Genomic DNA, 21881 nt, shown 5'->3' on the forward strand with positions numbered 1-21881 from the left:
TTGTACTTACTATTCCCACAAATGGCCACTGGTCACCGTAAAAGCTGGGTCCTGGTCCACTAGGCCTCCTCTCTCTGACTTGTCCCTGTCCACACAGGCTGACTGGCAGAGTACAGACTGGCTGAGTGGCTATGGTCAGGCCTCATGCTACCCTGCAAGTATGGCCATCAATGGGAATAGTATAGGAAGTAATGGTCCTGCATTTTTGTGCCCATCCTGCCATCCCAATAATGGGTATTTTGCCAGAGAGCCACCTTACCATGGGAGGAGCCACAGCAAAAGGACCCATTCCTCTCAGGCAGTAGGCATGGCTGGAGGGGCTTCACTGCCCAAGCACATAGCACTAACAGCCCACCGGGCACAGCACATACCTGGATGAGGGATGCCGCGGCTGGGATCTGCCGGTTGAAGTGCTTCTGCCTCTGCTTCTGTTGGACCTTCAGGGCAAACCCAGAGCCAAGTATCCCCTGGTAAGGGACACAAGGTGTCTATTGTCACATGGGTCATGCTGGCCAATACTCAACAAAGGACAAAGGCCCCAAGGAAGAGCAAGAGGAGCAAAAGGCACCTGGAAACCAGGCATGCACAGTGCCCAGGGCTGTGGCAAGGCAGCCACCACCAGGAGGTGGGTAGGAGACACAGCAGATGCCCCAGGGAGCAGGAGTTTGAGGCTGTGCTCGACCAGGAGCCCACGGCTACTGCAGCCAGGGTAGCCAAGAAAAGCAGTGACAGAGAAAGGGTGTTACCTTAGCAATAGGGGGCCATGCAGGAGACATATACCATATGTTATAACTTATGCCTATATGTCACACATGCACATACAACAGACACATGAACACATATTATCTCCCATGTGCTGTAGAGACTCATGCAACGGATACTATATAGACATGGAACATATGTGCAAATATACGTGTACACATGACACACATTAAATCAGAGATACATATATGAACACATGTACACAGAACATGTGGTAAATGTGCTGTTCAAATGCAACACAGATACTTATAAATTCAACACATGTACAGTATATACACACAATATGTATAAGAGATACCTACAATGACACATATATACAAGTAACCAGTGTGTGTCCCACATAGCACACATGTGTAGGCATAGGTCTATGGTTTCTGGAAAGGTCATGAAACAGAGTCACTCCCAGCTGCAGAGCAGGCCTACAGGTTCTGCCCAGTCTGCTCCCCTGGACCTTACTGCTTCTGTCAAGGGTCACGACAGGCTGCCTCTCATTCTACTTCAAGGAAGGCTCAGGAGTTGGGGCAAGGATGCAGGGGAAACAGAGGATAGGGTCCCCTTGGGCACCCACCGCTGGGAGTGCAAAGAAGGATATGGCGAAGACAGAGAAACAGGAGGCGATGGTCTTCCCGACCCACGTCTGGGGTACCTTATCCCCATAGCCGATGGTGGTGACTGTGACCTACAAGGAAGAAGGACAGCAGTCAGTGGCTGGTGGGCTGAGAACCTCAGAAAGGACACCCGCCAGTTCCAAGACAGTATCTTCATAACAAGAGAGACCAACCTAAAACCCTGTTCACCATAATAGTGAGGCACAGTTCTGAGAAAGTTCCAGGAACAGCACTGTGGTAAGTTGGTTAGTTCAAGTTTCTGTCTCCTTAGTCCCTCAGCTCTGACTACCACAGATGGCACAGCCCTGGGGTTGCAGAGAGGTTGGGATGTGCAGGACAGGCAAACAGCTCAGAGCCCATCCACAGGGGCCAGGCTTCCTGCCCCATCCCAAGGAGCCCTGTCTTGGCCACCGAAGTTGCAGTACACTGGCCCCCAGGAGGCCGGAAGTTCCCACTGAGGCCAGCGGTCCACAAAGCCCCAGGATGGGGTTGACATGCTGCTTCCTGCCACCAGCCCAGGGATCCAGATGTTTCATTTTCTTTTTCAGAGAGAATAAGACAAGGCGCTAGCCTTCTTCTCGGTGGGAGAGCAGCGTCCAGGGTGTGCAGTGGGACAATAGGAGTGAGGGGCTGCTCCCCCCCCAGGTCACCCCCTGCCATCTGTCATCTGAGGTTTACTCCTGAGGCCTCTGATGAGGGGCTTGGGGGCCCACCCTGGCTGTGCCTAACTACTAGATCACACCATAAGTCTGCCTTGGGCTGGGGAGACCAGGGTGTCACACACACTCACACACAGCCACTGAGAACACAACACGCTGTCCAGGTCAGCCCTGCAGCTAAGGCAGGTCAGTGTGACGGGAGAGCCAATTGCTCACTCCAGATGCCTCAGCTGCCACACTGGGGTCCAAGTGACAACCACCCAGCCGAGACCTACATGAGAATCCCTAAGTGACCTCTGGCCAACAGGGTCAGCAAGGACGGGGCCTGGGGAACACCATTTAATAGACTTCAACTGAAGGGAGGCCCAGAGAGGAAGCTCCAAATCCCTCCAGACCATCACTGCCCACGTCATTCCCAGACAGATTGCACTCTGGACCATTGCTGTTCCCCAGTGTCCACTGAGGAAGAGGGGAAGGTAAGAGAAGTATGGGAGTCAGAGGTGACCAGGCACACATGAATGGCTGCGTAGATGGGTGCTCGCAGCCCAGGAAGCACTCTGAGCAACCACAGCAGGGGAACAGAGGACAAGGACAGCAGGAGTCACCTCATAGTGCCAAGTTCATTACTCTAGCAGTATGCTAACAAGTCATGAAACAACAGGTCAGTCTCCCTGGATGGCAACCAACAGGACAGGCCACAGCTGGCCCAGGCCACCATTGGACCACCCCCCTCAGGGCTGCACCAGGCTGTAGAGGGTACATACTGGTGTTTCCCACAACTGCCCACATGAAATCTTCCCCACAATGTCATTATCCTTAAACAAATCCACACCCCACACACAAACAGAGGGCATAGCAAGCCATTCATGACTGGGCTCTTTAAAGGGACCACCCTGTTCTACATATGTGGCCATACAGTTGGAAATGTGCCTCACATGGAGACAGGGACACACACTCCCACTCCCATACACATGAGGGAACATGCACCACCGACAGAGCCGAGACCATGGGGGTGTGCATACACACTGCACAAGTTCACAAAGAGGTCTAGAGGTCACGCCCATGACTGACAGCCAGGGCACATGCTGTCCAGACATCTTATGTGCACACACACACCTGAAACAGCTCTGAAAATGTAAACTGAAGCCAAGTCACTCCTGGGACTGAGGGCATGGCTGCCAGAGGGCTGCTGAATAAGAGGACCCAAGGGAGCTGAGCTCCTCGCTAGTAGTGTCTTCCCAGAGGGCCTGCACCACACATGTGAGCACTGGCCCACAGCTGCCTTCTCTAGGGAGTCAGGCACATGCCAGGAGCTACTTGCAAAGGCAGAGCTGGGCTGCAACCAGTGAGAGTTTAAGGTCATGTATGGTTTGTTTGAGGCTAGCCTGGGCTACATAAAACCCAGCCCCCCCCCCACCAAAAAAAAGTGGGAGAAAAAGAAAAGAACAAAAACATCTCTACAAGTGGAAGGGTAATGGTCTAGATGGCAAGCTGGGAAGAAGCACGGGTGAGTGGGGAGGAAATGAAGGGAAGAGACCTGCGGCCATGCTCCTGCCTTTCCCCTAAAGATCAGTAGGAGGAGGCTCCAGTGCAGGGGTCCTGAGTGCTGGACAGCCCCTACTGGAGGGCACCTAATTACTAGGAGCCTTTTCCTTCTCCCTGGGCCACCACAGACCTTCCAGTCCAGTTCATGAGTCCTCACTCTCAGGTGCTCTGTCCCTGTCAAATTCTTTTTCCTGAAGTTACAGAGACAGCAACTCAGGAATGGGCCATTTTATAGAGCTGTCTAGAACCTGTCCCCAACAGCCAGATCTGCAAGTCTTCTGGGACAATGAACAGAGGGGACCTTTCCAGGATCCAACCAACAGTAGGTCACCTGAGTAGATCGCTGTCCCAATGACAGAACCTGTGGGGCAGGCTATGGTTCATGGTCCCCTTCCTCCTCCTGAATAGGCTGAAGGAAGAAGAGACTGGGAGGACTTCCGGAGCTAGTGGTACCTAGTCTTCTCCTTTTGAGTCTGGAGGCAGTCTGGCCCAGAACAGTCATTGCTGGAGCTCAGCTTCCTGCATGCTCACTAACTTAACTCTTATTCATACTCATGGATTAGATGTGCCCGAAGAGGCTAGTTGGCATACCCAGGGCCACACAGCTGATACCTGGTGGGCATGGAATGTGAGTACAGCTTGGTCTCTACGGTGGTGTCACACTGTGTCACCCTTGTATCTCATCTTTCACTACTTTCTGAGGCCATCTGCTTCCTCCAGGAGGAAGGGTACCTGGGAAGCTCTATTCCTGAGACTTGCGCAGGCACATCCTTGATGGCATGAGCTAAACCCCTGTGCACCCCTGGAGGGGCATTTCACTTGTATTTTAATAAATAAAGCTTGCCTGAGGATCAGAAAATTAAAACAGCCACACTGGCCAGCCTTACAGATCAGGCAACAATAACACACACCTTTAATCCCAGTAGCCACACTAGTTGCCATAGAAACCAGGCGGTGCATGCCTTTAATCCCAGTGGTGCACACCTTTAATCCCAGAACTAGAGAGGATTATAAAATGAGAGGAGACAGATCTCAGTCTCATTCTGAGATTCCTAGGGGCAAGGTCGCCATTTAGGACTGAGGTCGAGGTAAGAGTCAGTGGCTGGCTGCTTTGCTTTCGGATCTGAGTTTTTATTAAGCATGCTTCACACCACCATCACCAGATCTGCTGAGTCTATGTAATACATCTTGTAGGCACTGGCTACTGAACAGCAACCACAAGAAAATGGGCCTACTTTGTAGACTCCTAGCCATCTGATAAAGACCTCTCCTTGGGAAGGGCTCACTAGAAAGGGTCCTGGCAGGCTCTCAGCCCTTACTGCATGATACTCATAGAACCTACATGGAGGAGGAAAAGGCTGAATGCTACAAGCCCTGACCCCTGCTCTGGCCTTCATGTCTCCATAGTCAGAACAGTCCTGAAGAATGACACCTCCCACAGACAGTTCCACAGGGTTTGCATGTGACCATCTGAGGAGACCTCCCCATACCAAGGCCCCTCTAGCCTGACTCTGCAGGATGCAATCCAGCCTGGAAGGTGGGAACCTTCCAGAGCTTCCAGGTGAGGAAAGAAGCCCAGTCAGACTGGGTTTTTTTTTTTTTAAAGGACTGAAAGGCAGGGTGGGGATCAAGTCTGCTCACTTGAAGTTCTGTATTTATCCACTCGGGGTAAACAGAGCCCAGCAGCCGCCTGTTTTCAGAGACCCCAGGCACTAAACAGAGGAGCCCGTGTTTGCAGAAACAGCTTTTCCCTCCACTCAAACCATAGTACAAACAAATGCATTCTGTTCCACAAGTAAAGGAAAGGCCTGAGGAGCTCCCCAAATGCTTCACAGCCACACTTGGACATTACACTGGGGGTTCTGGGACCTCACACCCATGTAGGTGTTTCCACCAGAGGAAGGGGACACAGTCCCATGGAGCAGGCACCTTTGTAGTCCAGCTGTGGGAATCCACGGTCTGGGAAGACAGGCAACCCCGCAAAATACAACCTGGATAACTACATTCTGGACTTAACTGTGTCCCCCACGTGGCTCACCACCCCCGTCACACACACAGACTCTAGTTTTATTCCAAATTACAGCCTTCCTTCTGGGTCCCCTGGGTGGATCCTAATCCAGTGATATGTGTCCACGTAAAACACAAAGGAACAACCCGGGATGCTCAGGCCACCAGAAACCAGACTTAATAATGAACCTTCCAAGAGCCAGCACAGCCCTGCCCATGCCTCAGTTTCAGACTCTGGTCCTCAGAACAGTGGGATCTTGACAGAACAGGACATACTGAATCCACCTGTGGGCAGTGGACAGACTTTCCTGCCCCCATTCATCTGGTTTAGTTGCTCAGTGAAGAAACACTGGCCAGAGGAGGACCCTCGGCTTCATTACAGCCTCTGCAGGCTAGCAAGGTGAGAGCAATTCCCACCCCTGCAGGCATGCCTCTATGCCTGGTCCTACCCTCAGCATATCTTAGGGGAAGCTAGTCCGGTCCCCAGGGTCCAGCCAGCACCCTTTGTGATAGGGGCCAGGGCTTGAGGTACAGCAGATAATAGAGGGGCCTGACCGAGGCTGGACACTGCTAAGGTTGGGCACCACTCACCTGTGGGTGCTCACATGCGCCCCCCTGCCACATTAATACAGATGAGCAGCAGGGTGGGGACATAATCCCCTTGTGGAATGAAGGGAGACAAAGGAGATGACTGTTCATTGGCACAGGCTAAAAAACTCTGAGCCCGGCTGCCCCTGTCCTGTAGCACTCAAGTTCTGATTACCCTAGAGGTGCCAGGAACACAGCCTTGGGCTGCTCCCACCAGACAGCTGCAGAGACAGCCGCTGAATGAATGGGGGTTGTTGGCCCCCTGAGCTGGGTGCTGGGGGTCCTGGGCAGCCAAGGGCACAGGGCCTCATGGGAACAATGGCCAGGCCAGGGGTGTGCTGTGGCCGAGGCCTGAGTTGCAGCTGACAGAGTAGGCCGGAGCACCGGTGCCAAGCTGGGCACAAAAGGGCCGTGTTCCCGGCTGGCGGGCGGATGTTTGCACAGGTGTGGGAGTGGGGGCGCCTCTCTGCCGAGGGCTGGGGGGCCAGGGACCAGGGGGCTGGGAAGCAGCTCCTGCAGGAGGCTGGGAACACAGGCAGGGCAGCACCAGGCTGGACACTGTTAAGGTTGGGCACCACTTATCAGCCACACTGTGGGTAGTCACCCACTCACTTCCTGTTGTGCCTCAGTCAGCACTGCCCATCTCTCACCAGAGAATTCTGGCTTGGAGTAGTCTGCCCTTTCCCATGCAGGCCTAGCTACATCTCTGGGATGTTTCCCCCTTCCACAGGCAAGCTTCCTAACTGGGGCACTGAGCTCTCTCCCACCAATACTACTTCCTGTCATACCAGGGTATCTGGAGACATTGGCCCCCCAAAAGGTAGACAGAGGTGAACCTAGAGCCTGTCCCAACCTGGGAGCTTGCCAGCATGTCCTTACCTTCTCTAAGTTGTTTAGAATGCTGGAAACTTCCAAAAAGCAGACTGAATTGGCCAATGTCAAGAATTCCTGCTATGTGCCCTGCTTCCTGGGGGCACGTGAGAATTGTGGGAACATGTGTTTGCCCCAGATCCCTGTTGCCACCTTAATCTAGAATCTCTGAGAGTGAACAGGCCTCAGAGATTGTTCATTCCTGGTCGGGGTATTTGGGGGACACTGAAACCAGGGCCCAATATGGCTGTTTGCTCTGCGCCAGGTTCCCAGAGCCTGTGTTGTCCCTTTCTATGGGTTGCCACAATCCAACCAACCTTTTCAGTAGCCTAGTGAGCTCCAAGTCCAACAGACTGAGAATGCTGGATGGGAAGGAGTTGGCTCTGGTATCCTCACACTCCCCCAGGGGTGCCAACCCTGGTAGTTCCTCCAGGCATGATGGTGGCTCTGTACAACCTATTGCCCTCAGAGTTGAGGGGTGCGATAGAGTCGGGGGTAGCCCACAACTGCCCTGAACTATGTGCTGCTGTTAGATATTTGTGTTCCCTGTGCATAGGGGTTCTTGACGTCTAATGCCTGGACAAAGCCTGCTTTCAGAGAAGGACCTACAGGCCATGCGGCAGCCATCAACTTCTGGAGGACACTGGCAATTAGAAAGCCCCCTAAATTGCCTTAGTCAGAGGCTTTTAGGCCATGAGCAATGGTTCCAAGGTCATAGACCAGTACTCCAAGAGTGTGCCTGGATTTCTTCAACACCATCTTCACCAGAACCTCTCCTTCTTCTGCCTGCTAGCCGACTCCTGGGGAGTCATATGTCCCCACCCATCTCCCCCTATCTCTCTCTCTCTCTCTCTCTCTCTCTCTCTCTCTCTCTCTCACACACACACACACACACACACACACACACACACACACACACACGCGCGCGCGCCTGCACACATCACCACCCCTTGGGACATTCAGCCCTAGCATAAGAGGTCATCTGTCACACACCAGGCTCCATACATACTGGCAACTCAGCTGGTTTGAAGTCACCTAACCCAGGAGGCTCATGACCATCTTCATAACCTTAGGGCCTGGCTGGCCCTCACACTGTTGCTGCCTGGGGCAGTGAAGGACCATGTAAACCTCACATCCACAGAAACCCTGCTTCTTTCTCCCAGGCCCCAAGGACCGTGAAGATATTATGCCATCTCACGGCTTGATTCCGGGCACAGGTGTGTTCTCTGGGTCAGCACAGAGACCAAAGACATGCAAAGTGTGCATCTGACTCCTCCCTTCACTCTGAGCCCATGACCCCTCCAGGGCAAAGATCACCACAAGGTTGAGGTACCAAGCTCCGTGTGTCCCATCAGCTTTCCCTTCCAAAACAGAAGTTGAAAGATAACAGTGTTCAAATTTCAAAGTGGGGACCAGGGAACGCTTACTCTGGTACAGAGGGACCCATACTGTAGGCTTCACGAGCAAATTTTGTGGTTGAAAAGTTTTTAATGTTGGGGTTAGTAGCCTCAGGGCAGGAGGCGAAACAATTGAGCAAGTAGAGCCCAATATCCCTAACCCTGCTGCCCAGGTCCATGTGACCCCTCCCTGAGATACCCCAGCAAAAGATTCCAACTTACCACCCCCCACCACAGAGCATCTGCATAGCTGCCAAACTCGATGCGGCCGGACTCGTTCACAGCATCTTTCTCAGCCAGGTAGACAAAGTAGGAGGAGAAGATAAGACCCAGAAAGCCAATGTACAGGGTGGTGATCAGCTCCTGGGGACAAACAACACAACAGCCATGCTCATATATCCTGTGGTCCAGAGCTCCATGGGTGTGGTGAGAGTGCCTTGGTAGAAAGCTCCAGCATTTGCTAGATTATACTATGCTGGCTATAGGGTGGTCTACATGCAGAAGTCACCTTCCAGAGCAACCCAGTTTTCACAGCTCTTGAAGGTGATAAATAATGCTACTTGGCAGTGAGGCAGTCTCAGCTATCATGCTGAATCAGCCACTGGGTTACCAGATTCCTCTGTTCTCATGGCAGGACAGTACTTAAGAGTCATGTGTCCCACAAGCCTCTCTGGGAAAGAGTTCCCATTGGACAGTATCTGAGACCCTCGCCACTGCACCACCCTTGATTTCCGAGCTTCCTAAATCTGTTCTCCACTGTACTTTTGTCCCAAGTCTGAGGGAGGTGGCATCAGCTCTGCACCATGGGCAGACCAAGTATGCTACCATCGTGGATATGGAGTGGGTTCAGATTGCAAGGGAGGGCTCTAGGGGTTCTGGACCCTGTCCTCAGACCCATATGCCTTGGTATCTGCTTAGCTCTGGGTCACTCAGCTGGGGTCCTGGCACTAAGATACCACCAACCCCATATCCCAGCCTTGTGAATCTCTGGCCCTCCTGCTGTAGGCTGACTAGCTTCTGTCCTGCCCACACCAGGCTCACTCACCTGACGGTGAATGAAGACCACAGAGCCCAGAAGCCTCCAGGTACCCCCCTGGCGATCAACGTGCAGCATCCGCAGGATCTGAAGGAAGCGGATGCCCCTAAGAAGCAGGGAGAGAGGGCCTAAGAGGGTCATGGTGGTCACAAGCATTTGCCTCCTATGTTCCTGTCCCCACCAAGAGCCAATGGGTAGAGGAGACACACACATGTCACCCTGTACTGGGCCATCTTGCTTCCTACAGGTGCCTGTGAACCCTGACTCTAGCAGTCCTTCCAGATGGCCTTCTTGGGGGAGGCCCAAGTCACCCACATTGCAACCACCGAGTCGGCCTATCACCTAAGTCCTAGGAGCTTGGAAGTGCTGGGGTCAGGCTTTGAACCCAGGGTTGCCTACTGTCTCAATACTATGAACTATGGTCACCCTGCCCCTTCTCAACCCACCATGAAAGAGCCAGGTAGAGGGAGGGAGAGGCTACTGCTTACGAGGAGGGAGCCCTGTGGTGGGTCCTGTCTCACAGGGAGAAATGGAAGAACCAACATACCTGATAGCCGATGTCGCAAACACTTGTCCTTTGGAGCCCACACAGAGAACAACCATAGAGGCTACAACCACGATGAGGTCTGTGGGAGGGGCAGCTGGTTATTACTTCCGGCACCCAGGGATTTGGGGACGTTGGGTCACCACCCAACTCCGGGTAATGTGACATTCAAGCAAGATGAGACCCAACTATTCAGGGCACAAGAACAATCTAGGTGGGGACCCACGCTTGTGTCTTTACCTAAGTCAGAGTAGACAGAGCCTAAAGCTTGTCAAGCCTTGCTGGGCAAGGAGAGTCACATGAAGCTGTGGCTCCAGGGCTGGGGGAGCCGGGCACACTTCCTGCTGGCCACAGGGCCTGTCTTGCTGTAGGGAGAACAATGTGTGGGGGAGTGTCTCAGTCCATGGGGACTCTCTGGGAAGGACTGTGATCTGGGATGTCCTTCTGGCTGCAGGGGCGTGGTATGGAGTGTCTGTAGGGTAGGTAGGACTCACCAATGATGGAAATGGGTTTCCGGGCAAAGCGCAGCCTGCCCCAGATGCCCACGTACTTGCTGCGGCAGCCTGCAGACCAGAGGCGGACCACATACTCTGTCCCAAAGAACACCACAAGGACGATCTCCTGAAGAAGACAGCAGTAAGCTTGTCAGAGGCTACAACCACTCAGGCTGGACCACCTACACCAGCGTATCATGCCCAAGAGCCTCTGTTGAAGGATACCCAAGACTAGCAGGCTCAGTATCCATCTGTAGTAACAGGTGGTGTCTATGAGAGGCACCTGCCTGGAAAGGCCAACACACTGAGTCCAGGAACCCCAGTAGTGGACACTGGTCAGCTACCTCTGTCTAAGGAAGACTCCACACCAGAGTTGGGCATAATGACTGAGTGTCACAATACAGTGTTGACATCCATGTTGTCCAGCTTCATGAGATCCACAGAGCTCAAACCCTGCACCTGAAGGAGGGTTCAAGTATATGTGTCTTTGGGGGACTGTCTCCCTTTCATCTCATAGCTCTGCCTCATGCTAGAGACACCATATCCACCATCTGTTTCTTTTTTTTTAAGCCTTCCTATACTCTTTATTATTATTATTATATTATTATTATTGCACCATCTGTTTCTTGACTGAGGTCTGGGTGCAAGAACCCTCCCAACCCATCCAGAGATAGCAGGACGAATAAAACAAAGGACACGGGCAGCTTCAGCTGTAAAACAGCTCCCCTTGGCCACTTCACATAGACCAGGCCTCTCCCAGTGTATCCACATAGGCAGAAGGCTCTGGAAGGGAGGGGCTTACAAGCTAGAGGAACCCAGGCTATGACCCAGGTTACAGGGTGGAAGGACAGATGGACAGAAAGCTGAATGGGTAGATGAGGAGATAGGTGAGTACAGAGACAGATACATGAGTGGATGGATGGATGGATGGATGGATGGATGGAGGAGTGGATGGATCAGTGAGTAGGGGTGGGGGCAAGGGTGGAGGAATAAGTGGGTAGACGGATGGCTGGATGAATAGGTGAACAGAAAGGCAGACCGACAGCAGACAAATGCAGGTCAGCGGTGTGAGAACCAAGTTCAAAAACAAAGGGGGACCATTAGCTCTCTCAGTTAAGTCAACAGCTAGACAGAGGTTTCCTGGCACTTGATGCAGCCTCTGACTATGATTTAGAATCCACCTAGCAGCAGTCTTGAGGCCTGCTCAGTCTGTCACAGCACTGGGTGGGAGATGCTGGGCTGCTTCCTGCTCGCACAGCCTTGACACAAACTGAAGGAATAGTCACTGCAGGCCTGACTATCACCATGAGAGAGGTCAAGGCGAGGCTCATAGGGCCTTGCTTTTGATTGGCACATAGCCTCTGCTTCTCCATCCTTCACTATCTGTCTCTTTGATGAAACGCCCAAAGGCCTGCCACATGCGCAGTACTGGAGGGTGAGGCAGTGACTGACTTGCCATGGGACAGTGGTAGCAGGAGGTCTGGTCTGGGGTACTCATATTCTGCTGCCAGTCTGGGTTCCTTCCCAGCTCCTGCCACAGGGCCATTGTCATAGGGACTGACTGTCCTGACTAAGAATACTCTTCCTGCTTGCTCTATCCCTGGGTAGCTCAGGTCTGGCCCTTATCCCTGCTATGGCATGGATGTGAGTAGCCCATTGCAAATGGGTGATTGGAGGATTTGATGCAAATACACATTTCATGTGAATTACAGCCTGCTTTGGCCCTCAAGGTCTTGACCCTGTTCCAAACCTGTGCCCCAGCTCCCAGTCAGCCTTCATTGGTAAGAGGCCCTTGGGGAAGGCCTGGGGTGAGGAGGTGAAACCACTCCCACATATGTTAGGGAACTGTGCAAAGCCACAAACCCACGAAGCCACAAAGCATTGTGCTGTTCAGGCCTGCTTCCAGCTGGCTCCCTGCCTGCCTCCCTCAGGAGCCTGGCCCTGGAGGGGACTTCCTCCTTGACGGGTAACATTGACTGGCCCTGCCCCCACCAGTCCCCTGCCAGAGAATCTGTCATGAGTGGGAGCTGAATACTGCCTACCATACACAAATGCTCTTGATTAAGATAAAATACTCTATCACCTGGCTTGTGTTTCAGGCAAGAGCAAGACTTGATGGTAGGCATGAACTTGGGAGAGAGTCATACCTCCTTCCTTGTGAGAAGAACATTTGACCCATGAAGTGGATTCATTGAGGAAGGGGGTCTGTGTGATGGCTAAGGGTGAGAGAGCAAGAGGGTGTTGGCAATGATGGGTCCTCTTTGACTGAGCATACCAGGGAGGAGCCATAGTCTCATTCACTCCAGTCAGTGCTCACTATTAGCCTGTGGAATGAATGAATGAACAAATGAATGAACAAATGAATGAATGGACAAACAAATCTGTGAAGAGCTGGGTTGTAGGATGTTGATTTATCTTTGTTTCTTGAGAGCCTGGGCCTGTAGGATTGTTGCCCAAAGTACTGTGTGTGTCTTTGACCAATATGAAAAGCCTGCTCCCAGTCCCCACCGCAGAATGTGACTTCATGGGGGACAGCATGCCTGACCATGCACAGCCCCAGTCGGTAGTTAGAGAGCTAGCTCAGACAGCAGGCCTCTGTCCCAGCTTCATGGGCCATCCATCACCCAGCTGGCTGGTAATCTAGTGGGGTTTTCTCATTTAGATGTTTGTCATTACTTAAATACCTTCTTAGCAATGGCTTCTGTTGACTACAGGTGCCCCCTGACCTAATACTTGGAGGAAAATCCATTTTGGGATTGGCCATGTGAAACGACAGGACCTCTTACACAAATCTCCAAATCCTATTCAACATGTAGACACAGTGTGAAGTCTGGCTTCAGAGAGCTTGGGCCCCATCATCCCCTGAAAATATCTGGCTAGTTATGTCCAGAGCAGGCAGGGCTGAGTTAATTAGAAGGGCTCAGTGGCTGCTGGGAAGGGGCCGAGGAAAGCAGCCCTGTCCGGGGTGGGATACAGCCATATTCAGTGTTTGCAGAGATAAAATGGTCTCCATCACCATTAGCTTTGCATGTATCCTGGAGCTAGGAGGGGTGGCCCTCAGACCATAGGCCACACTGGGACTCCAGCAAGGAGTTGACATTTGGCAAGAGTGTGAGTCTATGGGAGATGCACCGTGGGCCAGTTTTGTAGCAGCATTTCATTTGTGTTCTAATAAATAAAGCCTGCCTGAAGATCAGAAAGTAAAACAGCCCCACTGGCCAGCCTTACAGACCAGGCAGTGGTAACATAGACCTTCAATCCCAGTAACCACACTAGTTGCCATAGAAACCGGGCAGCGCATGCCTTTAATCCCAGTGGTGCACGCCTTTAATCCCAGCCCTAGAGAGGATTATAAAACGGGAGGAGACAGTTCTCAGACAGAGTCTCATTCTGAGATTCCTGGAGGCAGGATCGCCATTTTTGGACTGAGGTCAAGGTAAGAGCCAGTAGCTGGCTATTTTGCTTTATTGACCTTCAGGTTGAACCCCAATATCTGTTTCTAAGGTTTTATTAATCGTACTTCATAGTTTGACTCAGGCAACAATACCCTAGTCCACAGGAGGGTTAGGAGAGGCTAGCTTAACTTCCTTAGAATAGACCCCAGGGTTGATGTCAACTGTTCCCCCAGCATGGTCACCCCCTGCCATGGGAGTCAGGCCCAAGGCTCGCCGGTCCTGTATAAGTAATCTAAGTACAGTCCCAGTGTTGAATGAGAGGCCTCAAATATCTCTACAGAACACAGAAATACCTGCTAGTCCTCCATGCCCATTCTCACTCTCCACCTGATGTCAAAGGCTAAGGGTGACTACCCAAAGGATGTCATGGCCTAGTGCACCCCAAGATCCTTCCTAGATTCCAGGCACATCACATCTTCTGAGTTCTCCATGTCTTCAGAGGCTTGATATGTGGGGTGTACTCCCTTACCCAATCTTCCAACCACCTGCCGTGCTTAGGCCATTCCAGCACCCCTGAGCCTTGGAAGAGACAACTAAGAAGCCAGTATGCTCCCCGCCAAAAAAAAGCACCAACCCAAGGCATTCAGCATTGTCCAACCCCCTAAAGGGCCTCCCAGAGGAATCCACATACTGCCAAAACCAAGGACTCAAGGCCCGGAGACATTGATGGAGTGTGGCCCTGAGCTCTGTCCTAAAGATATAAAAGAAAGGGCTGTCCTTGGGCCAGCTAGCTTGGTCTGAGACAAAAGGCAAGAGAACACAGCGGCCCCTCCCACCCGTACCACTGCTCCTTGGACTAGAGCTGGACTAGCTTCGCGGCTGAGACTCCTATGTCAGGGACAATCACCAAGCACAGAGCCTGCAGCTTTTCCTGGATTCACCAAGGCAGGACCACTGTGCCTCTTACCACACACAGAAAAGAAAGCTCATGAGAACAGGAAAAACAGACAGACTCGGGCCACGGCAGGGATCTCATGGGTCTCAGGGAGCGGACTCTGGCGAGTTAGGCTATTTGCCTCTCAGAGGAATTATTGCTGACACGTGAGCAGGACCGAGAATACATGAGGACAGATGAGGTCTGGGAAGTGTCTGAGAGTAGGGATAGTTTATACACTTCGGGGTCTTGTGGGATCAGAGACAGAAACCAAGGTGTAACAAAAAAGGCTTAGGATGGAGAGTGGCCTAGAGATATAAGAGTCAGTTACCTGGTCTGTGACAGGAAGTGTCCAGAGTAAGAACAGAAGATGAGCCCAGGCCATGAATGGGTCCCAGCACCCCTATCCTGGTGGTCATCTGTTCACAGCAGGAGAGCTAAAGATTATGCGTGTGAGTCTGGGCTGGGTGGAGGTATGAAGAGCCAGCCCTGAGGAGATACAGGAACCCCTGCTAACATACTGGCCCCTGTCTCCTCTAGACCCTTGAGGAGTTAGAGAAGATGTCAGGGCCAGAGCCTTATCATTGGCTCCCTGTCCAGAGCTCTGTCAAAGAAATGAGAGGGGTGGCCTAGTGGCGTACGAATGCCAGTGCCAACAAAAGAGGTTTGGACAGGCTCTGAAATCAACAGTCCCTAGAGTGTGCCCCTGGCAGCACCCTGCTCCTTTGCCCATGCACGGGTTCCAATCCACGTGATATGCCATCTTCCGCGACCAGGAAGCAGGCCCTAGCCATAGTCTGCTTATTTCCCCTACAGCGAGTGTTAAAAGGTATATCTCAAAGGAGCGATCCACATACATTAAAATTGTTTTTAAAAACAAAGCTTCTAGAGCTGAGGCTCAGTTGACAGGTGTGCTTGCCTAGCATGCCTGAGGCCCCAGGTTCCATCCCCAGCCGTGTAAAGCAGATGTGGTGCTGTACACCTGGACTCCTAGCTCCAGGGGCAGAGAGGCAGGAAGATCAGAAGTTCAGGGTCATTCCTGGTTATGCACAAATTTGAAGCCAGCCTAGTTAAATGAAACCCTGTCTTAAAACAAAGAAACAAAACAAAACAAACAAACAAGAAATTACAAAAAAATAAGACAGAGGACCCGAATAGGCAGTTATTTGGAAAAAACATACAAATGAGAAAGACATCCCACAGCCCATGCCACTAACTGTGGGAACATAGATACAAACAGACACTGCTGTGTCCCTCCAGCCTATCAGGATGGCTATTAGCAAAACACAGGCAACGACAACAGTGGAAGAGGAGGTGGAGAGGCGGGGCTATCACACATGGCTGCCTGAGGGAGACACAAGACCCAAGGTACAGGGGGCATGGTTCATTGGCTCCCCAAGTCATGAAGCATAGAGTTACCACCCACTCAATTCTGCTCTAAACAAGGCTCTATCTTAAAAAGAGAAACATAAAAGGAGTAGTAGCTCAGAAAAAAATACAATTGCTGAGCTATGCAGAACATAGTTGTTAGAGAACTTGCCTGGCATGCATGAAGCCCTGGGTTCAATCCCCAGCATCACACAGAAATGCATCGATAAGAAAAAATAAAGAGCTGTCATAGAGCTCAGCAATTCTACTTTGGGGGCTACGCTCAAAAGATGGACAGAACTTTGAGGAGCTCTCTGGCCGCTGTGTTTACTCTGGCAAGGCACACAGTGGCCAAAGGCAATGTCCACCAAGAGGCTGGATAAAACAGGTTCGAGACACAGCAGGGCGCACAATATTCCTCCAGATGGAAGTGTGCTCCAACACAAGGCACGGACCTTCTGCTGAGACACAATCCTGAAAGATCCTACTGCTAGTACAACTGTAGGTCCTTGAGTTGCCGAAGCCACGGGGACACAAAGCAGGATGAGGTGGCAGGACCTGAGGAGTCAGTGTTTAAAAAAGATCAGAGTCCATCTGCAAAGAGGAAAGGTTCTCGAGGTAGACAGCGGGCACGGCTGCACAACACTGTGAATGAGCTTCATGCCAAGCTGGACAGTCGAACGTGGCCAAGATGAGTGAGCTTATGGCATGCATGTTTTAGGAAGGGAGGGGTGGCAAGATGGCTCAGGAAATAACTGCGCTTGCTGCCATCGAGCCGGTTAACTCGAGTTTGATTGCCAGACCCACATGATGGAAGAATAAAACGGATTCCTGCAAGTTATCTGACCACCACATGCAATCTTAGATACACACAGGTACACATGTACATGCAAAATAAGGAAATAGATGTAATAAAACAAGAGAAAGGATAAGAAGAGGGCGTGGAGTCAAGAGGTTCACAGGCTCTACTGCCTGCAAAGTAACAAATGGACCCTTGCATGGCTTCCATTGTGAAGATAAGGGAGACAGCGGTGAAGCAAAGGCAGGAAGCAACCAAGGACTTAGGTCCTTTCTAATCTCATTTCGCTACTGCAATGATGGAACAGATTGATGCATGGGCTCGGTAGCACTCTTGGGTTCTGTATGCTGCCAGGGACACCCACGCACAGACACACTGCCTCTAAAAACCTCACAGTGGGAATGAAGTTTTCTCATTTGACAGATGGACACTATTCCCCCAAACTGAGCTGCAAGAGATGCAGAAGACAAAAGCTCGGCATGACAGAATTTCTGACAGGCCTAAAAACACATGTCACTCATGAACACTCCCTACACACGCACATCAGGTGCTTGGGGGCAACCATAGCCTAGCAGCGACCTGCCCACCCAGGAGCCTGCAGGGCTGAGAGTAAAGTAAAGGAGGTGCTTTACCAGGGTGAAGCTGGAACAGGGGAATGGCCGGCACAAGGTTCACAGCCTCCTGGCTCATCACTGAAGGTTGCAGGCGACTTATCCATTGCTTCATTTTATCAGCTGGTAAATCCCATTTCTGGGAGGGTGGGGGTCCAGCTTACCACAGTCACTCACCTATGGGCCACAGCAAAGTAAGGACATGGCAGACTGGCTCAGCCCAGCTGCCTCGAACCCTCAGATAACTCTCTCTTTGCTTAACAATCAATGGAGCTCAAAGATGCTTATCATGAGTATTCGGTGTCTCTGATGTTACTGTTTTACTATCTTTTTAATGAAAGAATAAATTGAAAGCCCACTGGAAGATTAACTACTGCTAATGAAGTGTTGGCCGGTATGGGTAGGGGCCCTGGCAAGAGGGATGGCAAAGTCAGGTCACGGAGCCAAAGGCCCTTCAGACCCTGGACAGGGAAAAGAGTATTAGGTACCTCTAGGCCCTACTTAGGCCACGAACCGGCATTGGGGTGATGTGGAAATCTATGGCTAGGGTTCTACCATCCTCTCATAGCTAGGAAACCTGTAAAGTGGCTGTTTCCTGAGCCAGGGGGCTTCTTGTGGGAGGACAGTGCCGTCTCAGCACAAAGTCAGCCAGCAGACTATGGGGCCAGCTGTTCTGACTCTACATGGGCCCCAATAAGCCATAGAGAGGGCCAGCCTTGCATTCTCGGGAGGGGCAGCTGGCCGGAGGCTTGGTGCCGGCATGCAAGCTGCTCAAAGCGCCCTTTGTTCAGGTCCTGCCTGTGGCCAGCTGCTCCCAGCCGCCCGCCTGTGCTGAGAGCCCATGGGCCCCCCAGTGACATGTGCTGGGCACAGCTGGAGCCCTCAGGCCATGCTCACTGAGGAGCATCAGTCCCCACAGGCCACCAGCTAGTCCCAGGTGACACAAAGCCTTCAGGGACTCTAGGGGGACATCAGGGTCCCACTGGCTGTAGACAGAACCAGGACCCTGTGGAGAAGTAGCCCTTTCTATAAGAGCCCACTTTTTTCCAAATATCCCAGGAGTCATGAGTACCTCAGTGGTCATAGCTGAATTCCCTTGCTCACTGTGTGGTGGACTCCGATTGGTTGGCAGCTTTGCCAAACTCCTCTGAACTGCAGCTCATGACTTTGGTTGGCTTACCTGAGCCCCTGGCTACCTAAGGTGGCCTGGAATGGTTTAGCTTGCTTAGACAGTAGGAATGTAGGTCCTTTTGCACCACGGACCGCTCCCAACAGTGACAATAAGCTAGTGGGGCCCTGGGGCACAGCACAACACAGCCAGGAAGCAGGCATTTCCTCAGGCCCGCCACCATGAAAGCTAGTAAGCTGTCACAGAGAGCTGGAGGCAGAAGACCTGGTCCTGGGAGTTGGCTGCAGAATCCCACACAGGCCTTCTGCAATAGCCAGCTCCCAATGGCACCAGCAGCTGCTGTGTCCACACCCATTAGGGGAGACCCGATTTGGGGGGAACTCTAGGAGACACAGAACTACTTTCCCCTGAGAACCAGCCCCAACTGCCAGCTGTCTAAGCAGCCATTCTCCACACTGGGCAGAAGAGGCTATGAGGCTTGCTCGGTCACCATGGGGATGGGTGTTCCCATCTACCCGTTAGCCAGGCCCTGAGAGGGCACAACAGCTGTTATCTGGCCCTCCCATCATGGACCCCACTTCAGTAGGTGGCATGAGGCCCAGGGTCCACTGCTATCTGGGGAAGCTTGTGTGGGACCAAAACCGCAGGGGTGCCTTGAAGACTGGTTGTTTCCCCTGAATCACATTCTATGTCAAACCTTCCCCTCAAGGGGTGTGGAGGTCCCCATCTCCCTTCTTTCTGGTCTAGTACCCACCTTCTGGTTGAGGCTCCGCCATCGAGGACCCCCCTCCCCCGCATCATACTCAACCCTCCCTCTATTATGCTCCAGGTATAATGGCCCACCCAGCAGGACCTTGAAATTCCAGTTTGAACAGTGACAGACTGTCTCCACAAACTTCCTAACAAGTCCCTCTGGGATAGTCAATGCTCTTAGGAAGCAATAAAAATGCAATCCGTTTGCCCAGGAAGTACCTCTTGAGCACGCTGTCCCAGAGCTCGGGAACTTCTGCTCCAGCCACGGAGACAAGGTCCAAACAGGAGGCAGATGGGGCAGAGTAGGGATAGGCCAAGGGCCCCAACAGTGGGCTAGCCCATGCTTGTACCGCCCATTATTATCAGGGAAAATCCTCCTCGGATTGGAGGCTTCCGTGCCTCAACCTTGGAATAAAGGCTGCCCACTCACGGTGGAGAGGAGAGCGGGCCCTGTGGTCATTTTAATTTTACGTGTGCTGCCAGTGCGGTGCTGTGTGTACTGACTAGAGTTACAAGCGGTTCAGGTGGTTTAATGGCCTGCTTCCAGTCCTGGGACCCAGCCTGCTACAGGCCCGCAAGGTGGGGGTGTTCATGCCCCTCCCACTCCCTTCCTCGCTGCTTGGGTGTTCTAGAGGTCAGGAGGCGAACATGGGGGTTCAGTGGTCTCCTGACGCCTGGTGGGGGGCAGGGTAGATGGCGCCAGGATATGCACGCAAACCAGCCCAGGAAATCCCTGCCCAGAACAGCCTCATCAGCAGATTCAAACCAAGCAAATTCATGCCATCCCCCAGATGCCTCCAGGGTACTTGTGAGCCAGTCTCTCCCCCACCCCCACAGTAGAGAGGAGGCAGCCTGGGTGCTCTGAAAGTGTGTGTCTGCATAGGACAGGAGGCAATGATTTTTCTTTAATGAATTTCAAACTATGTGGGGTTGCAAACACCAGCAATGGAGGAAGGTGATGACAGGCAGACGTGAAAATGAAGTATCTGCCACAACTGGGAAAGGGGGCAGTCTGAGCCTTGCTGGGGGCAGGATGAACAGTGTCTTTCCATCAAGAGAGGTCAGCTCCACATAGCTGTCCACAGCTGCCCTGTCTTCCCTCACTTAGCCTAGTGTCTCTGGACATTTAGGAAAGGGCCCCTCTATCCCTGCTGATACAATGTTTCCCCTTTCAACATTTTAACCATTTGTTTTTATGTTCCTAGTTTTATTCCTTCCTTCCTTTCTTTCTTTCTTTCCTTCCTTTTTTTTGTTTTTTTTTTTTTGTTTGTTTGTTTTTTGTTTTTGTTGCTGCTGCTGCTCTGCTGCTGTTGAAAAAGGGTCTCTTGGAGTCTGGGCCGGCCTCAAACTCTATGTAGCCAAGGATAACCTTTATCTTCCCGTACTCCTACCTTCATATCCCCAGTGCTAGGATCACAGGTGTGCAGCACCATACAGACTGGAGATTGAGCCCAGGGCTTCGTGCATGCTGGGCAAGCGCTCTTTCAACAGAGCTAAGTCCCCAGCCCTTGCAGTGAGTTTGGATTAGAGAACACGAACAATTATCTCAGTAGTGTGAGATGTGTTCTTTTAATACGAGCCCAACATGTGATTGGCTTCAGGAATCTTCCACGGATGCAAAGAAGCAGAGACTACCCATTATTGGACTCCAAACCTCACAGAGACAGCTTGAAAACCTGGTCCCCACATTCCTTGCCACTCTGGCCCCCAGAATCTGGGCTTTAAGATCGAGAGCAAAGGCTGGTATATTCTCCTGCATATCCTGTCTCTCGGCTCCTGTCTTCTGGAATGCTCACTTCTGCTTTTTTTTTTTTTCCACTACAGATCAAACCCAGACCCCTGCACACACTAGGCAAGTGCTCTGCCACTGCTCTTGTGGACTCCGCCCCCCCCCTCCCCGTTCTGGAATGTTCATTTCTAAAGTGGAGCCACGAGGAAGCTGCCACACAGCAGGGTAACAGCCTTGGAGGCAGATTTCTGCACAGGGCCGCTCCTGTGCTAAGCAGAGAGGTGCTAGCCCCAGAGCTGGGGAGCCTTCAAGCCCGGGACCTGTGCTCTGGGGCTGTCTGAGGTGCTGGATTTGTGGGGTTTGGTGGGGGCGGGTGCCTGGCTAGAGAGAACAACAACAGATTTTAGATTCCCATTAGATTCTGAACTACTTACTTATTTGCCTATGTTCTCTGATCTTGTATCCACTCTAAGCCTACTCTGAAAGAATTGCCTTATGATACCTGTGACGGTTAGGGCTAATTTTCAGCCTTACAAAATCCAGAACCACCATGGACACTGTCCTCTGCGCATGTCTGTAGGGCCTCTCTTGATTATGTTCCTTGCTGTGGAGAGAACTAGGTTGTCTGGGTGAGGAAAGTGAGCTGGACAATA

At 52.0% G+C, this 21881-nt stretch overlaps 1 protein-coding gene across 1 annotated transcript in view; it reads right to left on the minus strand.

Moving 5' to 3' along the window:
* Positions 1 to 21881, minus strand: part of Kcnq1 (potassium voltage-gated channel subfamily Q member 1) — a 320987-nt gene that overhangs the window by 230915 nt on the left and 68191 nt on the right. Inside the window, exons 3-8 of the mRNA XM_041666328.1 lie at positions 10511 to 10637; positions 10020 to 10098; positions 9482 to 9578; positions 8659 to 8799; positions 1331 to 1441; positions 372 to 467 (exon numbers count right to left, since the gene is read on the minus strand). Of these exons, the coding sequence (XP_041522262.1) occupies positions 372 to 467; positions 1331 to 1441; positions 8659 to 8799; positions 9482 to 9578; positions 10020 to 10098; positions 10511 to 10637 (651 nt within the window). The remainder of the gene's footprint in view (positions 1 to 371; positions 468 to 1330; positions 1442 to 8658; positions 8800 to 9481; positions 9579 to 10019; positions 10099 to 10510; positions 10638 to 21881) is intronic.

This window comes from Microtus oregoni, unplaced genomic scaffold, assembly GCF_018167655.1.
Source record: "Microtus oregoni isolate MIOR12 unplaced genomic scaffold, Mior012 000016F_ref0000370, whole genome shotgun sequence".
Taxonomy (NCBI): domain Eukaryota; kingdom Metazoa; phylum Chordata; class Mammalia; order Rodentia; family Cricetidae; genus Microtus; species Microtus oregoni.